Consider the following 17,378-nt stretch of genomic DNA (forward strand, 5'->3'; position numbering starts at 1 on the left):
CGTCAAAGAAACCATAGTCAAAAACCTTTCCAAAGCAAACTGCAAACTACTTGCATCCGAAGTGGAAAGCTTCACTGTTCCCTTGAAGAAGAATAATGATATCCAGGATGCGGAATCCTACACCAAGGCACTTTATATGCATCTTCAGGTTTGCATGGACCATGCTATCCCAAATAAGACTCCTTCCTCAAGCAAGAAGAAACCAGTCTGGTGGACCCCAGCCATAAGCCAACTTTACAATAAAAGGAGGAGACTTATACAAAAGAAGGCCAAATCTCAAGTAGAAAAATCATCCCTGATCAGCATTAGTAAGAAATTGAGAGCCCTCATCAAGTCAACTAAAGCTAATTTTGAAAAGAAAGTTGCCAAGGATGTCAAGGATAACCATAAGACCTTCTATGGCTATGTCACAAACCTAAATGGCAACGCTCAGGTCTGTTCTGAGCTAGTACAAAATGGAACAAAATACAGTGACCCTTTTGACATTGCCAACATCTTGGCTGACAGGTTCAGTGCAAATCCCCCCCCCCCCCTCACCACCACCGCCGCCTACAGGGCCTATTAGCATTCCAGGGGATTGTGCAAGTCCAATTATTACTGATACGTTGGTTAACAAGGCTCTATTTAAAGCTGAAAACACTGCCTCCATGGGACCAGATGGTGTCCCAGGCTGTGTCATATGCGAGCTCCAAAAGGTATTAACCCTGCATCTTAATACCCTGTTCAATCTCAGCCTCTCCACAGGATATGTGCCCATATAATGGCTCACGGCAGTGGTGGTCCCGCTACACAAGGGTGGGGCCACAACTGACCCTGGGAACTACCGACCAATGAGCCTGACCAGTTTGATCTGTAAGGCTGTGGAGCGAATCATTATGGAACTCATATATGGAGAGATTGGGAACCTCCAGTCGCTGGACCCCACACAGTTTGGCTTCAAGGGCAGATCATGCCTCCTGAACCTGGTGGATTTCTTTGAGACAGTTACTCAGGCTATATAGATAAGGGAAAGGAGGTACACACAGCTTACCTTGACCTTGCTTAAAGCATTTGACACCATTCCCCATTCAGGTATTGTTGATAAGCTCACCAGCCTGGGCATAAACCCTTACGTCTCAAGATGGATCGCAAACTGGCTCTCTGACAGATCCCATAAAGTAAGAGTAGCAGGATCTATGTCCAAATCCAGACCAGTAATGAGTGGTGTGCCTCAGGGCTCTGTCCTGGGGCTCTCCTGTTTGACATATACTTCTCAGAAGTACAGGCAAGCACGGAAGGGCTGTGGCTGACTAAGTTTGCGGACGACTGCAAACTGGGTGCTACAGTAGAGTCTCCGGTTGACATGGAGATCCTCCAGAAGGGCCTAAATGAGACTGCATGGTGTCAAAGCCATGGTCTCAAGCTAAATGCAAAAAAATGCGTAGTAATCCCCTTTGGAAAAAACAGAGTACCCACAAACTACAACATAGGAGGTAATCCCCTGAAATTTGAAGAAGAAATAAGGGATCTAGGGACCCAAGTAGATAGTCAACTTTCCTTTGATAACCATGTTGCCAAAGTGGTTAGAAAATCCTTCAATGTGACCCATCTGATCATAAAAGGGTTCACATCAAGATCTAAGGATGTAATGGTGCCCCTCTACTCTTCCCTCATCAGACCCATTATTGAGTACAATGCACCAATTGGAATGTACCTGGCTAGACATGTCCAGCAGCTGGAGAGACCACGGAGGTACCTAACCAAGAGGATTCCTGGCCTCAAACAGTTGCCCTATGCAGCACAATTGAAAAAGCTAAGACTGTTCTCTGTTGCATACCGCTTTCTCAGAGGTGATCTCTGTCTAACGTACAGAGCCATGTCCAACCCAGAATTGTTGAACATGCTCCATCTTAGCAAACCCAAATCTACTCGAGCTACATGCTCTAGGGATATAAACCTCAACACAGCAATGAATAGAACATGCTGAAGGGATAGATTCCCTCGCACAGACTTCCCTTACTATGGAACAGGGTCCCGATCTACATAAGACAGAGCCCCTCACTGTCACTCTTCAAGAGGAACCTTGATGAGTGGATGGGTAACCAAGTTCACACCGGGGATCACACCAATAGCACTACTAGATAGTGGCCAAGGGTACTAGCTGCTAGTACAAGGGTCTAGGGAACTACTAAAAGGGCGGTGAATACCGCACAACGTGGCTGGGCTAATATATGCCTTCGGGCAGATAGCCCAGTACCAAGCTATGAAACCTATATGAGGAAACTTCAGTGGTACTTAAAAGGTTTATGGAGTCAACACTGTCACAGCCTGGAAACAATGATTCCTATTATACCTTGCCTGCGCCTAGAGTTACTATGGTGGCCAGAGGCCTGTCACCAAAACAAGGGACTGCCATTCACACCACTCCCTGCCACCCAAACCACTCCCTGCCACCCAAACCCTAACTAGAGACGCATCAGACTATGCATGAGGGGCTCATCTGGCAGGGAAGTGCATTCAGGGCAAATGGAGCCCAAATCAAATGCACCTTCCTATCAATCAAAAAGAAATGCTAGCTGTACAGAATGCACTGACAGCCTTCAAGGACTACCTTCATCCAGGACAATTACTGATAGACGGGACAACACCACGGTTATGTGGTACATAAACAATCGGGGGGGGGGTACACATTCCTACCTCCTCTGCAGACTAGCCATGGGATTGTGGAACACTGCCTTGAGCTACCAAGTACAACTACAAGCTCAATTCCTGCCAGGAAAGCAGAATGCCCTGGCAGATGAACTAAGCAGGAATCTCTCGGACCCTCACGAATGGAAACTGGAACCACGGATTTTCAACATGTTGACACGCAAATTGGGAAGCCCAGACATGTATATTTTTGCCTCACCCCAGAACTACCATTCGGACAAATTTTGCACAAGAAATTATCACAAAAAAGCCTGGAAAGTGAATGCGCTGTCCTTCAGCTGGAAAAACCTCTCAGTTTATGCTTTTCCCACTCTGCCTTTGCTCTCCAAAGTTCTACTAAAAGTCAAACAGGACAAACCAAAAATTATTTAGATTGCTCCAGACTGGCTTTGCCAGCACTGGTACCCACTCCTGCGCAGTGTTACACATTTCTCTGTGGCAACTGCCTCAGACAACCCTCCTTTCTGCGCAGCAGGAGAACCAAATTCTGCACCCTCAGCTCCAAACATTGAATCTTGCAGTTTGGCTAATCACTTAAATTCCTCCTTTGCATCCCTGTGATGGATGTCATTTTGGAGGCGAGAAGACCTAGTACTAGAAAATCTTATGCTGACAAATGGAAAAGATTCTGTGCCTGGAGTAGGTCTCAAGGGATGAGCACAGCAGTGCCCAATTTACCTCAGATTTTGCATTACTTACTGAGGTGCTTCACAAGGGTCCGTCTTTTTGTTCTATAAAATCCATGCCTCACACAGATCCTCCCTCTTCTCTCATCCTCTGCTGAAACAGTATCTCAGAGCTCCAACCCCTGCCTGGGACCTTAACTTTGTAGTGGAGAAACTCACTCTACCTCCTTTTGAGCCAGCTGCAACTGCAGACTTAAAATTTCTTTCCTGGAAAACCGCCTTCCTTTTAGCAATCACTTCAGGTAGAAGGATATCTGAATTACAGGCCCTTATGGCAGTGGAGCCTTTCATCATCTTTCATGCGGATAGGGTGTCACTCAGGACCAATCCATCATTCATGCCCAAGGTGGTATCCAGTGTGGCACTTAATCAGTCCATTAATTTGCCAACTTTCTTTCCCAGTCCACTGAACAAGGGAGAGCAGATTCTGCATTCATTGGATGTACACAGACAACTTAGATTCTACTTGGATAGGACTAAATCTCAAAGAAAATCTGAACTGCTGGTAGCATTTGCTGCAGGGGTAGAGGGGAAGACTATTTCAAAGCAAACTATTTCTGGTACTTGCGTATTATCGCAACCAGATTTTCACGACAACAGTGGTTGCTTCCCTATCAGTGAATGTGCTAGTTAATGTGCTTGAAATGGAAAACTGTGTTTTCTTTAACAAAATAGGTTGGTTTACAGACGGCTACAAACACAAAGTTACACAACTTACTGTTTCTTCGTGCTCTTTAATAGCACCAGCATGTCACTGCATTGCAAGGCTGCCCACTGAACTTTCTTTGTCAGCGTATGCTTTGAAATAATGGCCATACTACATACATTCCTTCCAAGTTTGGCTTCAATTGTTAGGGCTGCTGTAGCATCCTTTACCGCCGTAGCTGAATGCAAGAATTCGTTAAGGCATTCAGTGGCAGGTATTCAGGCTTCTGAGGATTACATGTGCATTTTTTAAGCATAGTGGAAAGTGTCGCATCAGAGAGATATGCAGTTTTTTTTTTTTTTTATTTTGACACCCTTGCTGCAATGTTGTGCCCCCCACTTTAACTTAAGACATCACTGACCTGATTCACACAATGTCTCTCAGCACTTGGTTCCCAGTCATGACAGATGTTCGTTAATGTTGCTAAAATGTGTAACACAGCATGTTTTCTTTCAACAGTACACATTATTTTCTGGGCTATCAGTACAACCTGCAAGACATGCTGTTCTTTCTTAATGGTGTTTACTGGCACCCATGTCACTTCCTGCAAGTCTACCCATTGAACGTTGTGCCAGTCAACACCATTAAGAAAGAACAGAAGTATGTCTTGCACATTGTATCGATAGTCCAGAAAATAAGGTGTACTGTTAAAAGAAAACATGCTGTATTACATTTTAACAACATTAACTAACATTTGTCTTGATCGGGAAGCAAGTGTTATTACCGCGAAAATCTGGTTGCGATAATACGGAAGTACCCTATTTCTAAATGGGTAAGCCTCTGTATTCATTCCACCAGGGCTGTATCTACTTCAGCAGCCTTTCTCAGAGGTGTTCCTACCAGGGATATTCTAGAAGCTGCTACCTGGAGTTCAGTTCATACTTTCACCAAACATAATCACTGACCAATTTTCTCAAAATCCAGAGCTGGCTTTGCCACTGCTGAATTTGCAGGGACTTGTAGCTGTTCCTAATGCTGTATAAATCCATCCTCCCAACCTTAGCTTTGGGAATCTACCCAAATGTAATGACTGCAACAGTGAAACATGAACATTATACAGTTATGTACACTTACCATAAATGTAGATGTTAGAGTGTTTTCACTGTTGCAGTCCTAGTTACCCTCCCTCCAACCCCATTTTTCTTTTACTATACCTCTTCTTTCTTTTACTATGCTTAAAAGCCTTTTTGGTGTATTTGCTTTTGTTTGGAGGTATATTTTTGTATTTCTAATTATAGATATATATAGATATATATATATATATATATATATATATATGTGTGTGTGTATTTTGCTCCCCATTTGGGGGGCACCTGACATCTGGGGCAAGAAAAACTGATGTAATGGCATGTGCTACATGTTTTATATACCCCTGATGACCTGACATCATGGGAGAAGCAACAGCAACTGACACTGGACCCAAGACTTTTTTAGTCAGGCCGACTGAGGGCAACCTGCCAGCAGATTACCCAAATGTAATGACTGCAACAGTGAATACACTCTAACATCTACATTTATGGTAAGTGTACACAACTGTACTTTCTCTCTCTTCTAAGTATCGGGGCCATTCAGCTTGTCCCATAAGAAGAAAGGGGACAAGGGTTTTACTCTAGGCTTTTCCTGGTACCCAGAAAAGACAGCTCCTGGCGTCCTCTCCTGGACCTCTTTATTCTAAACACCTTTTTGGTAATCCCAAAATTCAAAATGCTAACACTTCCAACAGCTGCTCCCTATGCTGGGCAAAGATGCGTGGTTGCAGCCTTAGACTTAAAAGAAGCTTAACTGCACATTCCAATAAGGGAATCTTGCATGGAATATCTACGCTTCAGAGCAGGCTGCATGCACGGTCAGTTCTCTGCAATTCCCTTTGGCTTATCTACTGCGCCCAGGGTATTCACAAAGTTTCTAGCTCCAGCCATTGCATTTTGCAGGCAGAGAAATATTCAGATATACCTATACGTGGACGATTGTCTGATTCAGGCAGAAATCCAGGACTTTCTATTAAAACATAACCTCGCTGGAGTACACCATAAACAAAGAGAAATCTCACCTGGTACCCTGCCAACAGATTGTATTCCTGGGAGCAAGCTTGAACACAACTTCCTAGATGGCTTTTCTCACGCCAGCGAAACATGTTTGACAACCTACTGGCCACAAAGACCCTGCTATCTGCAAGAAAAATTCTGCATGGCTTCTTGCATTCTAATTCTATATGCAAGACTGCATATGAGGAAACTGCAATGGTATCTAAAACGCCTATGGTGCCAACATTGTCAGGACCTGTAAACAATGATTCCTATCATTTTTTGTATAAAGGCAGAGTTCCTTTGGTGGGCAGAGGCCTGCCATCTCAACATGGGGCTTCCTTTCAATCTACCCCCTGCCACCCAAACCCTAACAGACTGTTCAGACTATACATGGGGGGCTCACTTGGCAGGGCAGTGCATTTAGGGTAAATGGATCCTGAGTCAGATGCACCTGCATATTAACTAAAAAGAAATGTTAGCTGTAGAGAATTCCCTGACAGCCTTCAAGGACCACATCCTTCCAGGACAATTATTGGTAAAGACAGACAACAGCACAGTTATGTGGTACATAAACAAGCAGGGGGGAACCCACTCGTACCCTCTCTGCAGACTAGCCATGGCTCTGTGGAACACAGCCTTGAGCTACCAAGTGGACCCTACAAGCTCAATTCCTGTCAGGCAAGCTAAATTCACTGGCAGATGACCTAAGCAGAAATATCATGGACCCACACAAATGGAAATTGGAACCAGAAATATTCAACCTCTTGAGCAAATGGGGGACTTCAGGAATAGACCTGTCCCCCCCCCACCCAAACTACCAATTGGACAAATTCTGCACAAGAACTCCCCACAGTCAAGCTTGGAAAGTGGTTGCCCTGTTTTTTACCCAGGAAAGCCTCTTAGTTTATGCTTTTCCCCCTCTGCCTCTCCTCTCGAAGGTTCTGCTAAAGATCAAACAGGACAAACCAAGGACAATACTGAATGCACCAGACTGGCTACATCAGCATTGGTACACTCTTTTGCGCAGTATGATACTGCTGGAGCCATGGCACCTATCTCAGACAACCCTTCCTGCTGTTCCAGCAGGCTGGCCAGATTCTGCACCCCCAGCTTCAAACCCAAAACCTTGCAGCCTGGCTAATCCCTTGAGCTCTCAAATAGCATCCCTCAGTAAGCAGGTGCTAGATATTATTCTGGAAGCAAGGAGGCCTAGCACTAGAAAATCTTATGCTGAAAAGTGGAAAATATACTGTTCCTGGAGCCAAACTCGGGGGATGGGCACACCAGTGCCCAGCTTACCTCATATTCTTCAGTACTTAACAGAAATGCTCCACAAGGGCCTATCCTTCTCATCAATTAAAATTCATGCCTCTGACATTTCAGCAAATTATAATACTGAGCCACCCCTCTTCTCTCACCCCCTGCTAAAGCAGTTCCTCAGGGGGCCAAAAATTTAAGACCCCCCCACCCCCACCCCAGGCAAGCCCCTACTCCAGCCTGGGACCTTAACTTTGTATTGGAAAAAGCTCACTCTCCCTTGATTTGAACCCGCTGCAACTGCAAAGTTGAATTTCCTTTCTTGGAAAACAGCCTTCCTTCTAGCCATCACTTCAGCAAGAAGAATGTCTGAATTACAGGGCCTCATGGCAGTGGGAGCCCTTCATTATCTTCCATGCAGACAGGGTTTCCCTCAGAACTAATCCTGCCTTTATGCCCAAGGTGGTGCTTAGTGTGGCCCTAAATCAGTCCATTCATTTGCCTACTTTTTTCCCGAATCCACAAAAAGATGAATGAATACTGCACTCTTTGGACGTCCACAGACAACTTAGATTTCATTTGGACAGGACCAAGCCTCTCAGACAATCTGAACATCAGCTAGTTGGCTTTGCTACAGGGGCAGAGGGGAAGGCCATTTTGAAGCAAACCATTTCTAAATTGATAGCCCATTGCATTCATTTCTGCTATAAGCACCATGGAAAAACTACCCCACAGGGGATAAGATCACATTCCACCAGGGCTGCAACTTTACAGCCTTCCTCAAAGGAGTCCTACCAGGGACATCCTTGAAGCTGCTACCTGGGGCTTATGTATATACCTTCACCACGCATTACCACATGCCTATTTTTTCTAAATCCAGAGCTTGTTTTGCCAATACCGTCTTGCAGGGCTTAATAGCTGGTGCTAATGCTCTCTAAATTCCTCCTCCCTTCCTTAGCTTTGGGAATCCACCCAAATGTAATGACTGCAACAGTGAAACAGTAATAACATAGTACAGTTGTGTACACTTTTACCATAAATGTAGATATTCAAGTGTATTCACTGTTGCAGTCCTGGATGTCCTTCAAGGATGCATCTGCAGTCCTAACATATGGGTTGTCCTGCCTCAGGCAGCCCTTGGGTCGGCCGGATTCCAAAGTCTGGGTCTGGCCTCGGCTGATGTCGCACTTCACCCGACGTCTTAGCTGCTGTTTATTGAGTATAAAGGCATCAGCCGACGCCATTTTCCTCAGTCTTTCTTGCAGCGTGGTGCCCTAAGCAGAAGCTGTTCGCAAGTGCCGGTCGGTCAGATCTAGAGATTTCTACTACCGAAGACTTCTAAAAAGCTAAGTACCCCGTTGGGGACTCTTTCTTGCCTCAGCCGATGTCAGACAAAGTAAATAATTGTTTAACTTGTGGGAAACAAATACCTCATAAGGATTTCCACTCGTACTGCCTTCCTTGCTTAGGCCCAGACCACGACGTATCAGCTTGTCTAGCCTGTGCTTCCTTCAACCGACGGACACTTAGACGTCGGTCGGAGTTTGCAGAGGAGTTTTTTGGTCCCGCTTTTGCATACAAAATGCCGTCGGAGACTCCGACTACTCAATTAGCTAAAAAACGCAAGGAAAAGGACAGACACTCGGGGTCCACGGTTTCGGCTGAAACCACGGTTAGGCCAACCGTGAGTGTCTCGGTTTCGGCTGAAACCGATCCCCCGGTTCTTCCTTAGGCCGAAAGCATGCCTCCGATAGCCGAGGCCTCACAGAGCATGGCTGAATCTGCTACTGAATTTACTGCTACAGAAGCAGGCACCCAGGATTTGTCAGACACTATTCCTTTAGACATATCTACTCCTGCACGTGGGGCTGCTACACCCCCTGCTTCTATGTCTATCAAGGCTTTTGCCAGGGCTAAAGCAGCTAAATCTTCTAAGGCCTTACCTGCTAAAACTCCTTCACATAGGCCTACCTCTAGTTCACAAATGCTCAGCCTGGCTGAGGATCTCATTTCTTTGATCAGGGGATCCCAACCTCACCCAGACAGGGCCTCTCAGCCCCCTCCAGACAAGAGGCCTAGGACTGAAACCCCGGAACCTGTCTCTACAGATTACTCCTCGGATGACTCCGACATTTCAGACCCTCACGAAGGCCCATACTCTCCTTATGAAGATTCTGATGCAGAAGACTCCATTCCTTCTGCTTCTCCTCCTGAAGAATTTTCCTTTGGGGAAACTTTGCATGCTATGAGGGGAACACTTCCAATGGCAAGGCCAGGATTTTTCAGATTCAAGGAAAAGGCTTAGGACCTTTTTACACTTACCACAGCATAGGCCTTTAGCCATTCCGCCAGTATTAACAGTTGTTGATGATGCATATAATGATGTCTGTACTGCCCCTGATTCTCTTCCTCCGGCCCCTGCCAAACCAGACAGATATTACAGGGTCCTGGACACACATTACCATTTGTATAAGGCTCCTGTTGCAGACCCTGAAACCATTTCACAGGGCCCTAAAGGTGTGGCAGCTGCCTCTGCCAAAAACCCTCTTCCCTCTGAAAGGGAATCTAGAGCATTAGAGAGATGGGGTAAAAAGGTTTATACTTCTGCTACTCTTTCGGCCAGGGCCTTGAACTGTCAATTTCACATGATTCAGTACCAGGAATTTTGTTAGATCAGATAAACAAAAACTGTCTTCTCCTGAACCTTTAGATCGCAAGTCCCTTCAGGATTTGGTACATAACTCTCAGCAGGTCAGTAACCATTCCTTAAAATGTGGCTATGATGCACTGGAGGCTTCCTTTAGATCAGCTATGACTGGAACAGTGATTCGAAGGCATGCCTGGTTAAAAGAACAATCCTTACCAGACCATGTTAAGTCAAAACTCCTAGATGCTCCCATGGAGAAACAAAGTTTGTTTGGCTCCCCTGCACAGGAGGTTCTAAAGAAGGTGTAAGAAAAAGCAAAATCTGTCCAAACAGTCAAGGATTTCTTACAGGTCCAACCTCCGAGGTTTAGCCGAAATTGGCCTTCGAAGAATTGGTCCTTTCCAGACAACTCCAGAGCCCAGAGAGGCAGAAATAGACACCCCAGAGGCAGAGGTCAATCTAGGGGTGCCTACAGGGGACATCAGTGGCAACCTACCAACCAGAGAAATACTGCCACAGATTCAACTGCAACCACTTCCACAGGGCAGACACAATGACTTGGCTCTAGTTCCGCCTACCAGGGAACAACTGGAAGCACCCTTGGGCGGAAAGCTAGCCTTATTCTCTGACAACTGGCATTACATTACAGGCGACAAATGGACTTTACAAACAATAGACAAGGGCTACAGGTTTCACTTCCACACTTTACCAAAAAAGAGAGGAATGCCAAACCTACCACCAAGCCAAAAAACAGACGCTCTAAGACAAGTCAACAACTTACTAAGGATGAGAGCTATAGAAGAGGTACCACCGATGGAACAAGGCCAAGGATTTTACTCCAGGCTTTTCCTTGTACCAAGAAAAGAAAATCAATGGAGACCTATTCTAGACTTGTCCGCACTGAACACATACCTCATTGTACCAAAATTCAAAATGCTGACACTCCAGCAGCTTCTTCCCATGCTGGGCAAGGAGTCTTGGCTGGTGACTCTAGATCTCAAGGAGGCATACCTGCACGTCCCTATACGACCAGATTGCAGAAGATACCTCAGATTTCTTGCAGGATCAGAGCATTATCAATTCTCAGCATTGCCTTTTGGCTTATCTACTGCGCCCAGAGTATTCACGAAATGCCTGGCATCAGTAATTGCTCATTGCAGGCTTCAGGGAATTCAAATTTACCCATACCTGGACGACTGCCTAATACAAGCAGACAACAAGGCAAAATTAACAAAAGATTTGGAAAATGTCATACAACTGTTGCAAGCCTTGGGATACACAGTCAACATGCAAAAGTCAAGACTAGTACCATCCCAAAGGATAACATTCTTGGGTGCAGAACTGGATACATCAATTCAGATGGCTTTTCTCACAGAAGAAAAACAAAAGCAACTACCAGCCTACTTCATGACATTAACAACACAAACTCGGCTTACTGCAAGGAAAGTCCTGCAAGCCTTGGGTTACATGGCATCATGCATAATATTGGTTCCACATGCCAGGCTACATATGCGAAAGCTACAATGGTTCGACATCAGAAACTATGAAGTGCAACAACACAACAACTAACTCCGGTCTCACCAATAAGCGAAAAAGTCACCAGTCATCACAAGTAGTCCATGTAACAGGAATAGTTTAATCCACAATATGCCACGTACAATGATACAAGTACATCCAACAAGGCAAATTACACAGCACAAAACATATGACAGGACAAACGAAGCTCAAATTCTACCATAAATCCTTAACGCCAAAAAACGCCAAATGATACAACAGTAAGTTGAGCGCTTTCAACCAGTGTATCTGGTCTTCATCAGAACTGTTGAACGCCATCCCTCAACAGTTTAAATAAACTCCATGGCGCCAAAAAGCAATTGCTATTTAAAGTAATAGCGTAACAAATAAAACTTACCTAACCCTTCACATTATTAACTCGCATATAAAAAGCACCTACAGATGTGATTAGGTATTCTTTTGCTATAAATTTATAAGTATTATATAAATATGCGTATGTATATGCGTATGTAGTGACTGTTACAATTATTTTGATGGAAACTCGTACTGTTCAGCGTAACTGATATGCATAACAGATATGCGTGCATCTCCATTCCATTGTCCGTGAACCTAGTACCATATCTTTGTAATCTAGAACACTCATACTATATGTTCGCTAATATGCACTAATATCTGTGGGTAGAGAAGAATTTAATAAGTTTTTCGATGAATGTGGTTTTAATTACATTACATTATTAATGAAATATTATGATGAAAGATTGAGTAAACTGATGAAGTGGACAATTTAAATATTAGTATTATTAATGATTTATTATTTAAGGATTGGGAGAAATTATATAAAAAACAATTTACTGAAGCTGAAAAATGGGCATTAAATTTATGTCAAAGGAAAAATAATAAAATGTTAAGAGACAGTGAACAATATCAGAGGAAATTGGCCTATATATGGCCTAAACATCGTTCCTCGGTAGGGACAGAACATTATGATAATGCCCATATACAACAGGATACTTGTGAAGATGGAGGTGATAAATTTGAAGATGTGAGAGGATATAATGATGGTAGGGATTTTCAAGAGCACCCAAGAAATACACATCCTCCATATCCGGATACTCACCGGAAAGTATATCCCAGAAGGAGATATTGGGACAGGAATTCACACAAGTATTAATGAATAACAATGAAGTTAACGTTGGCAACAAAATAGATGGTACTTTTATAGAGTCACATAATAGTAATACTAATAATAACATTGATAATTATGAGATTGTGATTAATGGGAATATTTATTCTTATAACAATTTTAAAATATTTAATTATTCAAATTTGGTTATAGAAAAAGTACATTTCAGCTTGTTTGAGAAGGGTTTGAAATATATTCCGAATCCCAAATTTCAGTTGGCTGAAACATTGATTGATTTTAAAAAGTATATTAGAAAAATCAATTTAGATGTTTTTTTCAATGACAAGATGAATTATGATAATAATGAAAGAGACAATGAAATAGTTAGATCTGAGTTTTCAGTGAAAAGTAAGTTTACACCAGCTAATCATTCTACAATTGATGTTTATGATAAAGTTGTAACCAGAGAAATATATAGTGAATACCCATATTTGAAAAAGACAACGCAAATACAGAATTTGACTTATGAAGAAACAAAGTTATTATCAAAGTTAAGGAACGATAATAGTATAAGGTTAATGAAACCAGACAAGGGGGGAGGAATAGCCATTTACGATAGTTTGAAGTATACACAAAAAATTTATGATATTCTACACTCTACTAATAATTATGAACCTTTATCTATTAATGAATTAAATATTGCCTATCAACGAATAGACTCCTATATAGAAGAGTATTTGATAGAAAGTAGAATAACAAAAGAAATTTATAATTTTATTAGAGTACCATATCCGAAGATGGCTACTATGGTAGGTATACCCAAAACACACAAAGATTCTCAGGATCCCCCCCTAAGACCGATAGTTTCTGGTAGTCTGTCTAAAACTTTTTTAATGGGTAAATTCATAGATATAACATTAAAAAACATTTATACTATAATTGATCATATGGTGAAGGATTCTTGGTGTTTTCTCTCCAAATATCCTGTAAAAGATATAAAATATGAAATTCCCCTTTTCATTGTTACTATTGACGTGATAGACCTCTTTTCGTGTATTCCTAAAGAGGAAGGTTTGGACGCATTTACTAACAGCTTGATTAGACACACTGATTTAGATTGGAGCACTATTTGCTTGATAACAGAAATGATGAACCTAGTTTTAGACAATAATTTTATATTCTTTGAGGGTGAGTTGTTCAGACAAACCAGGGGCGTAGCTATGGGCGCAGCTTGTGCCCCCATCTACGCCAATATGGTTATGCTCAATTGGGAAGATAGTAAGTTATTTACCAGCACATATTTCAAACATGTCAACTATTATTCGAGATTTCTGGATGACATATATATGATATGGCAGGGTGATGAGAATGAATTATTGGAATTTATGACATATATCAACAACAGTAGCGAATACTTGAAATTTACTCATTCATACGATTCCAAAGGACTGCCGTATTTGGACACTTATGTCACTATCAATGAGGGTAAAGTGTTCTCTAATATTTATAGGAAAGCCACTTTTTCCAATAATTATTTAGATTATACAAGTTGTCACCCGCCGAAAGTTAAATATAATGTGTTCAAGGGGCAGTGCATTCGAGCAGCCAGAATGGTTTCAGAAAAGGACAACTTACTTATTGAATTGGAATATATAAAAGGACTGTTTGCACAGAGAGGTTACCCATCTGCAATGATGGATGATGTGGTATCCTATGTGGTTGAAAATTGGGGTATCAAATACAAACCGTTATTAGGGTCAGGTGAAATAAACAATTTAGCCTTGGATTTAGGATCTAGACCTAATACAAAAAGTGTTCACTCCAATTACCATAGAGCATGTATAATTACATATAATCTAGGTGCAGACATTATTAAGCGTATTATTAGTAAGTTCTGGTATCTAATAAGTAGTGAACCTATGCTAGTTAAAATATTGGGTTCTAAACCTAGGTTTGTGTACAGGATGGGGAACAACTTAAAGAAAATGTTTGAAACTTATTCAGTTAAAAAGCCAAGTAGACTTAGAAGTAGCAAATGTGGATCATGCAATCAATGTACCTATATGGCAATGCAAGATAAAATTATAATTGATAATGGGCATAGGACCCTTATTAAACGCAAGGATGGCAATTGCAATACCAAACAGGTTATTTATTTGGCTAAATGTGATTCCTGTACGGCCTTTTATGTAGGAAGAACTGAACGATGTTTGAAAAAACGTATTTATGATCATATATATTGTATTAGGAATAAGGACAAGACCAATGCCTTGTATAGGCATATTGAATTTTGTGGAGAGAAACACACCTTTAAATTTCTTATTTTAGAAGTTATTAGAAATGACCCTAGGGGAGGTGATTTAAAAGGTTTGATAGCGTTTCGCGAAACATGGTGGCAAATCTTTCTTGATGCCACCACACCACCAGGGTTAAATGATTTTATATCAACTAAATCCTTGTTATTTTGAACGTTAGATTACTCTGGTTACAGTTGTTTCAATTGGTTTATATAATCGATTAACATATTAGTATCATTATAATAATCAATTAATCAAGTAATACAACTTGTCACACTCTAATAACACTTGGTTCAATTAATTACAATATGAATAAAAGATTATTATAGGACATGTATAACTATTTTATTACATTATTACACATTTCTCTTATCAAATATTATATACATTTTATATATTTTTATTACGTTTTTAACTATTTAGAGAATTTATATTTGTTACAACAGGTATAACACAACCTGATTAATCCCATTTGTGATGTACTTATTACACTATATGTATGAAAGTATTGATTATTGTCCACTTTACATATTCTGTAATACAAGTTTTTATTGGAACATGTTTGCATATAAGATTTAATATTGTTAGATGGAGTTCTTAATATGGTAGAGTTAACGTTATAACTATGGCATATTCTTGGTCCAAACTCTTTTTTATGATTAGATTTTATGATTAGATTTTTTAACTTCTACTTATTATATTTATAATAACATTTACACACTCATTTTTCACTATAACTTCAGTAGATTTTGTCTTTTGTCATTTGATTTTTGGTTTGCATATATATATATTTTAATATGATTATATATACAACAGATATTAGTGCATATTAGCGAACATATAGTATGAGTGTTCTAGATTACAAAGATATGGTACTAGGTTCACGGACAATGGAATGGAGATGCACGCATATCTGTTATGCATATCAGTTACGCTGAACAGTATGAGTTTCCATCAAAATAATTGTAACAGTCACTACATACGCATATACATACGCATATTTATATAATACTTATAAATTTATAGCAAATGAATACCTAATCACATCTGTAGGTGCTTTTTATATGTGAGTTAATAATGTGAAGTGTTAGGTAATTTTTATTTGTTACGCTATTACTTTAAATAGCAATTGCTTTTTGGCACCATGGAGTTTATTTAAACTGTTGAGGGATGGCGTTCAACAGTTCTGATGAAGACCAGATACACTGGTTGAAAGCGCTCAACTTACTGTTGTACCATTTGGCGTTTTTTGGCGTTAAGGATTTATGGTAGAATTTGAGCTTCGTTTGTCCTGTCATATGTTTTGTGCTGTGTAATTTGCCTTGTTGGATGTACTTGTATCGTTGTACGTGGCGTATTGTGGATTAAACTATTCCTGTTACATGGACTACTTGTGACGACTGGTGATTTTTTCGCTTATTGGTGAGACCGGAGTTAGTTGTGTTAAAGCTACAATGGTACCTAAGGAATGTATGGTCTCAACACAAGCACAGTCTAGAAGCCCAGATTCCAATAATTCCATGCCTGAAGCAAGAATTCCTGTGGTGGGCTCAGGCCTGTCAGTGGAACAGAGGCTTGCCTTTCCACAAACCTCATCTAAGCCAGACCATCACCACGGACGCCTCAGACCTAGGATGGGGGCACACATGGTGGACAAGTGTATACAAGGCCTATGGACCCAAGACAAGCTGAATCTACACATAAATCTAAAGGAGATGTTGGCAGTGAAAAATGCGATCCAGGCATTCAGACCACTCCTTCAACGGGGTCATCTGCTGATAAGAACCAACAATACCACAGTCATGTGGTACATCAACAAACAGGGAGGTACACATTCATATCCTCTATGCCGGATGGCAATGGACCTGTGGAATGTGGCCCTGAATCTCAACATTCAACTTCAGGCCAGATTTGTACCAGGGAAAGAAAATTCTCTAGCAGACACCTTAAGCAGAACTACCACGGATGCTCACGAATGGATGCTGCATCCAGATATCTTCAAAGCCATAACAAAGAAATGGGGACTACCAGACATAGACCTGTTCGCCTCCCCACACAACCACCAATTGAAGAAATTCTGCACAAGAGCATACCACCCACTTGCTTGGAGGGTGGACTCCCTTTCCTTCAGCTGGAAAAACCTGACAGCATATGCATTTCCACCTCTTCCCTTGATGTACAAAGTTCTACTGAAGATCAGAGAGGATCAGCCAAGGGTAATCCTGATAGCTCCAGACTGGCCGAGGCAACATTGGTACCCGCTACTGAGAAGCATGTCTCGGACACACGCATGGCCTCTTCCTCTATCCCTTACTTCTAACAGGACCAACTACAAGATCCTACATCCAAACTTGAAAACACTGCAGCTAGCTGCTTGGAATATTGCATAAAACAAAATAACCCAGGTTTATCCCAGAGGGTTAAGGACATTA

The 17,378-nt window shown here is 41.6% G+C and overlaps 1 protein-coding gene across 1 annotated transcript in view; it reads left to right on the plus strand.

The window, feature by feature from the left end:
• PRRC2A (proline rich coiled-coil 2A) overlaps positions 1-17,378 on the plus strand; it is a 3,202,076-nt gene that overhangs the window by 669,591 nt on the left and 2,515,107 nt on the right. Inside the window, exon 10 of the mRNA XM_044082142.1 lies at positions 12,863-15,016. Coding sequence (XP_043938077.1) covers positions 12,863-15,016 — 2,154 coding nt within the window. The remainder of the gene's footprint in view (positions 1-12,862; positions 15,017-17,378) is intronic.

The sequence above is a fragment of the Protopterus annectens genome, chromosome 9.part0 (genome assembly GCF_019279795.1).
Source record: "Protopterus annectens isolate FY-2018-M chromosome 9.part0, PAN1.0, whole genome shotgun sequence".
NCBI lineage: Eukaryota > Metazoa > Chordata > Ceratodontiformes > Protopteridae > Protopterus > Protopterus annectens.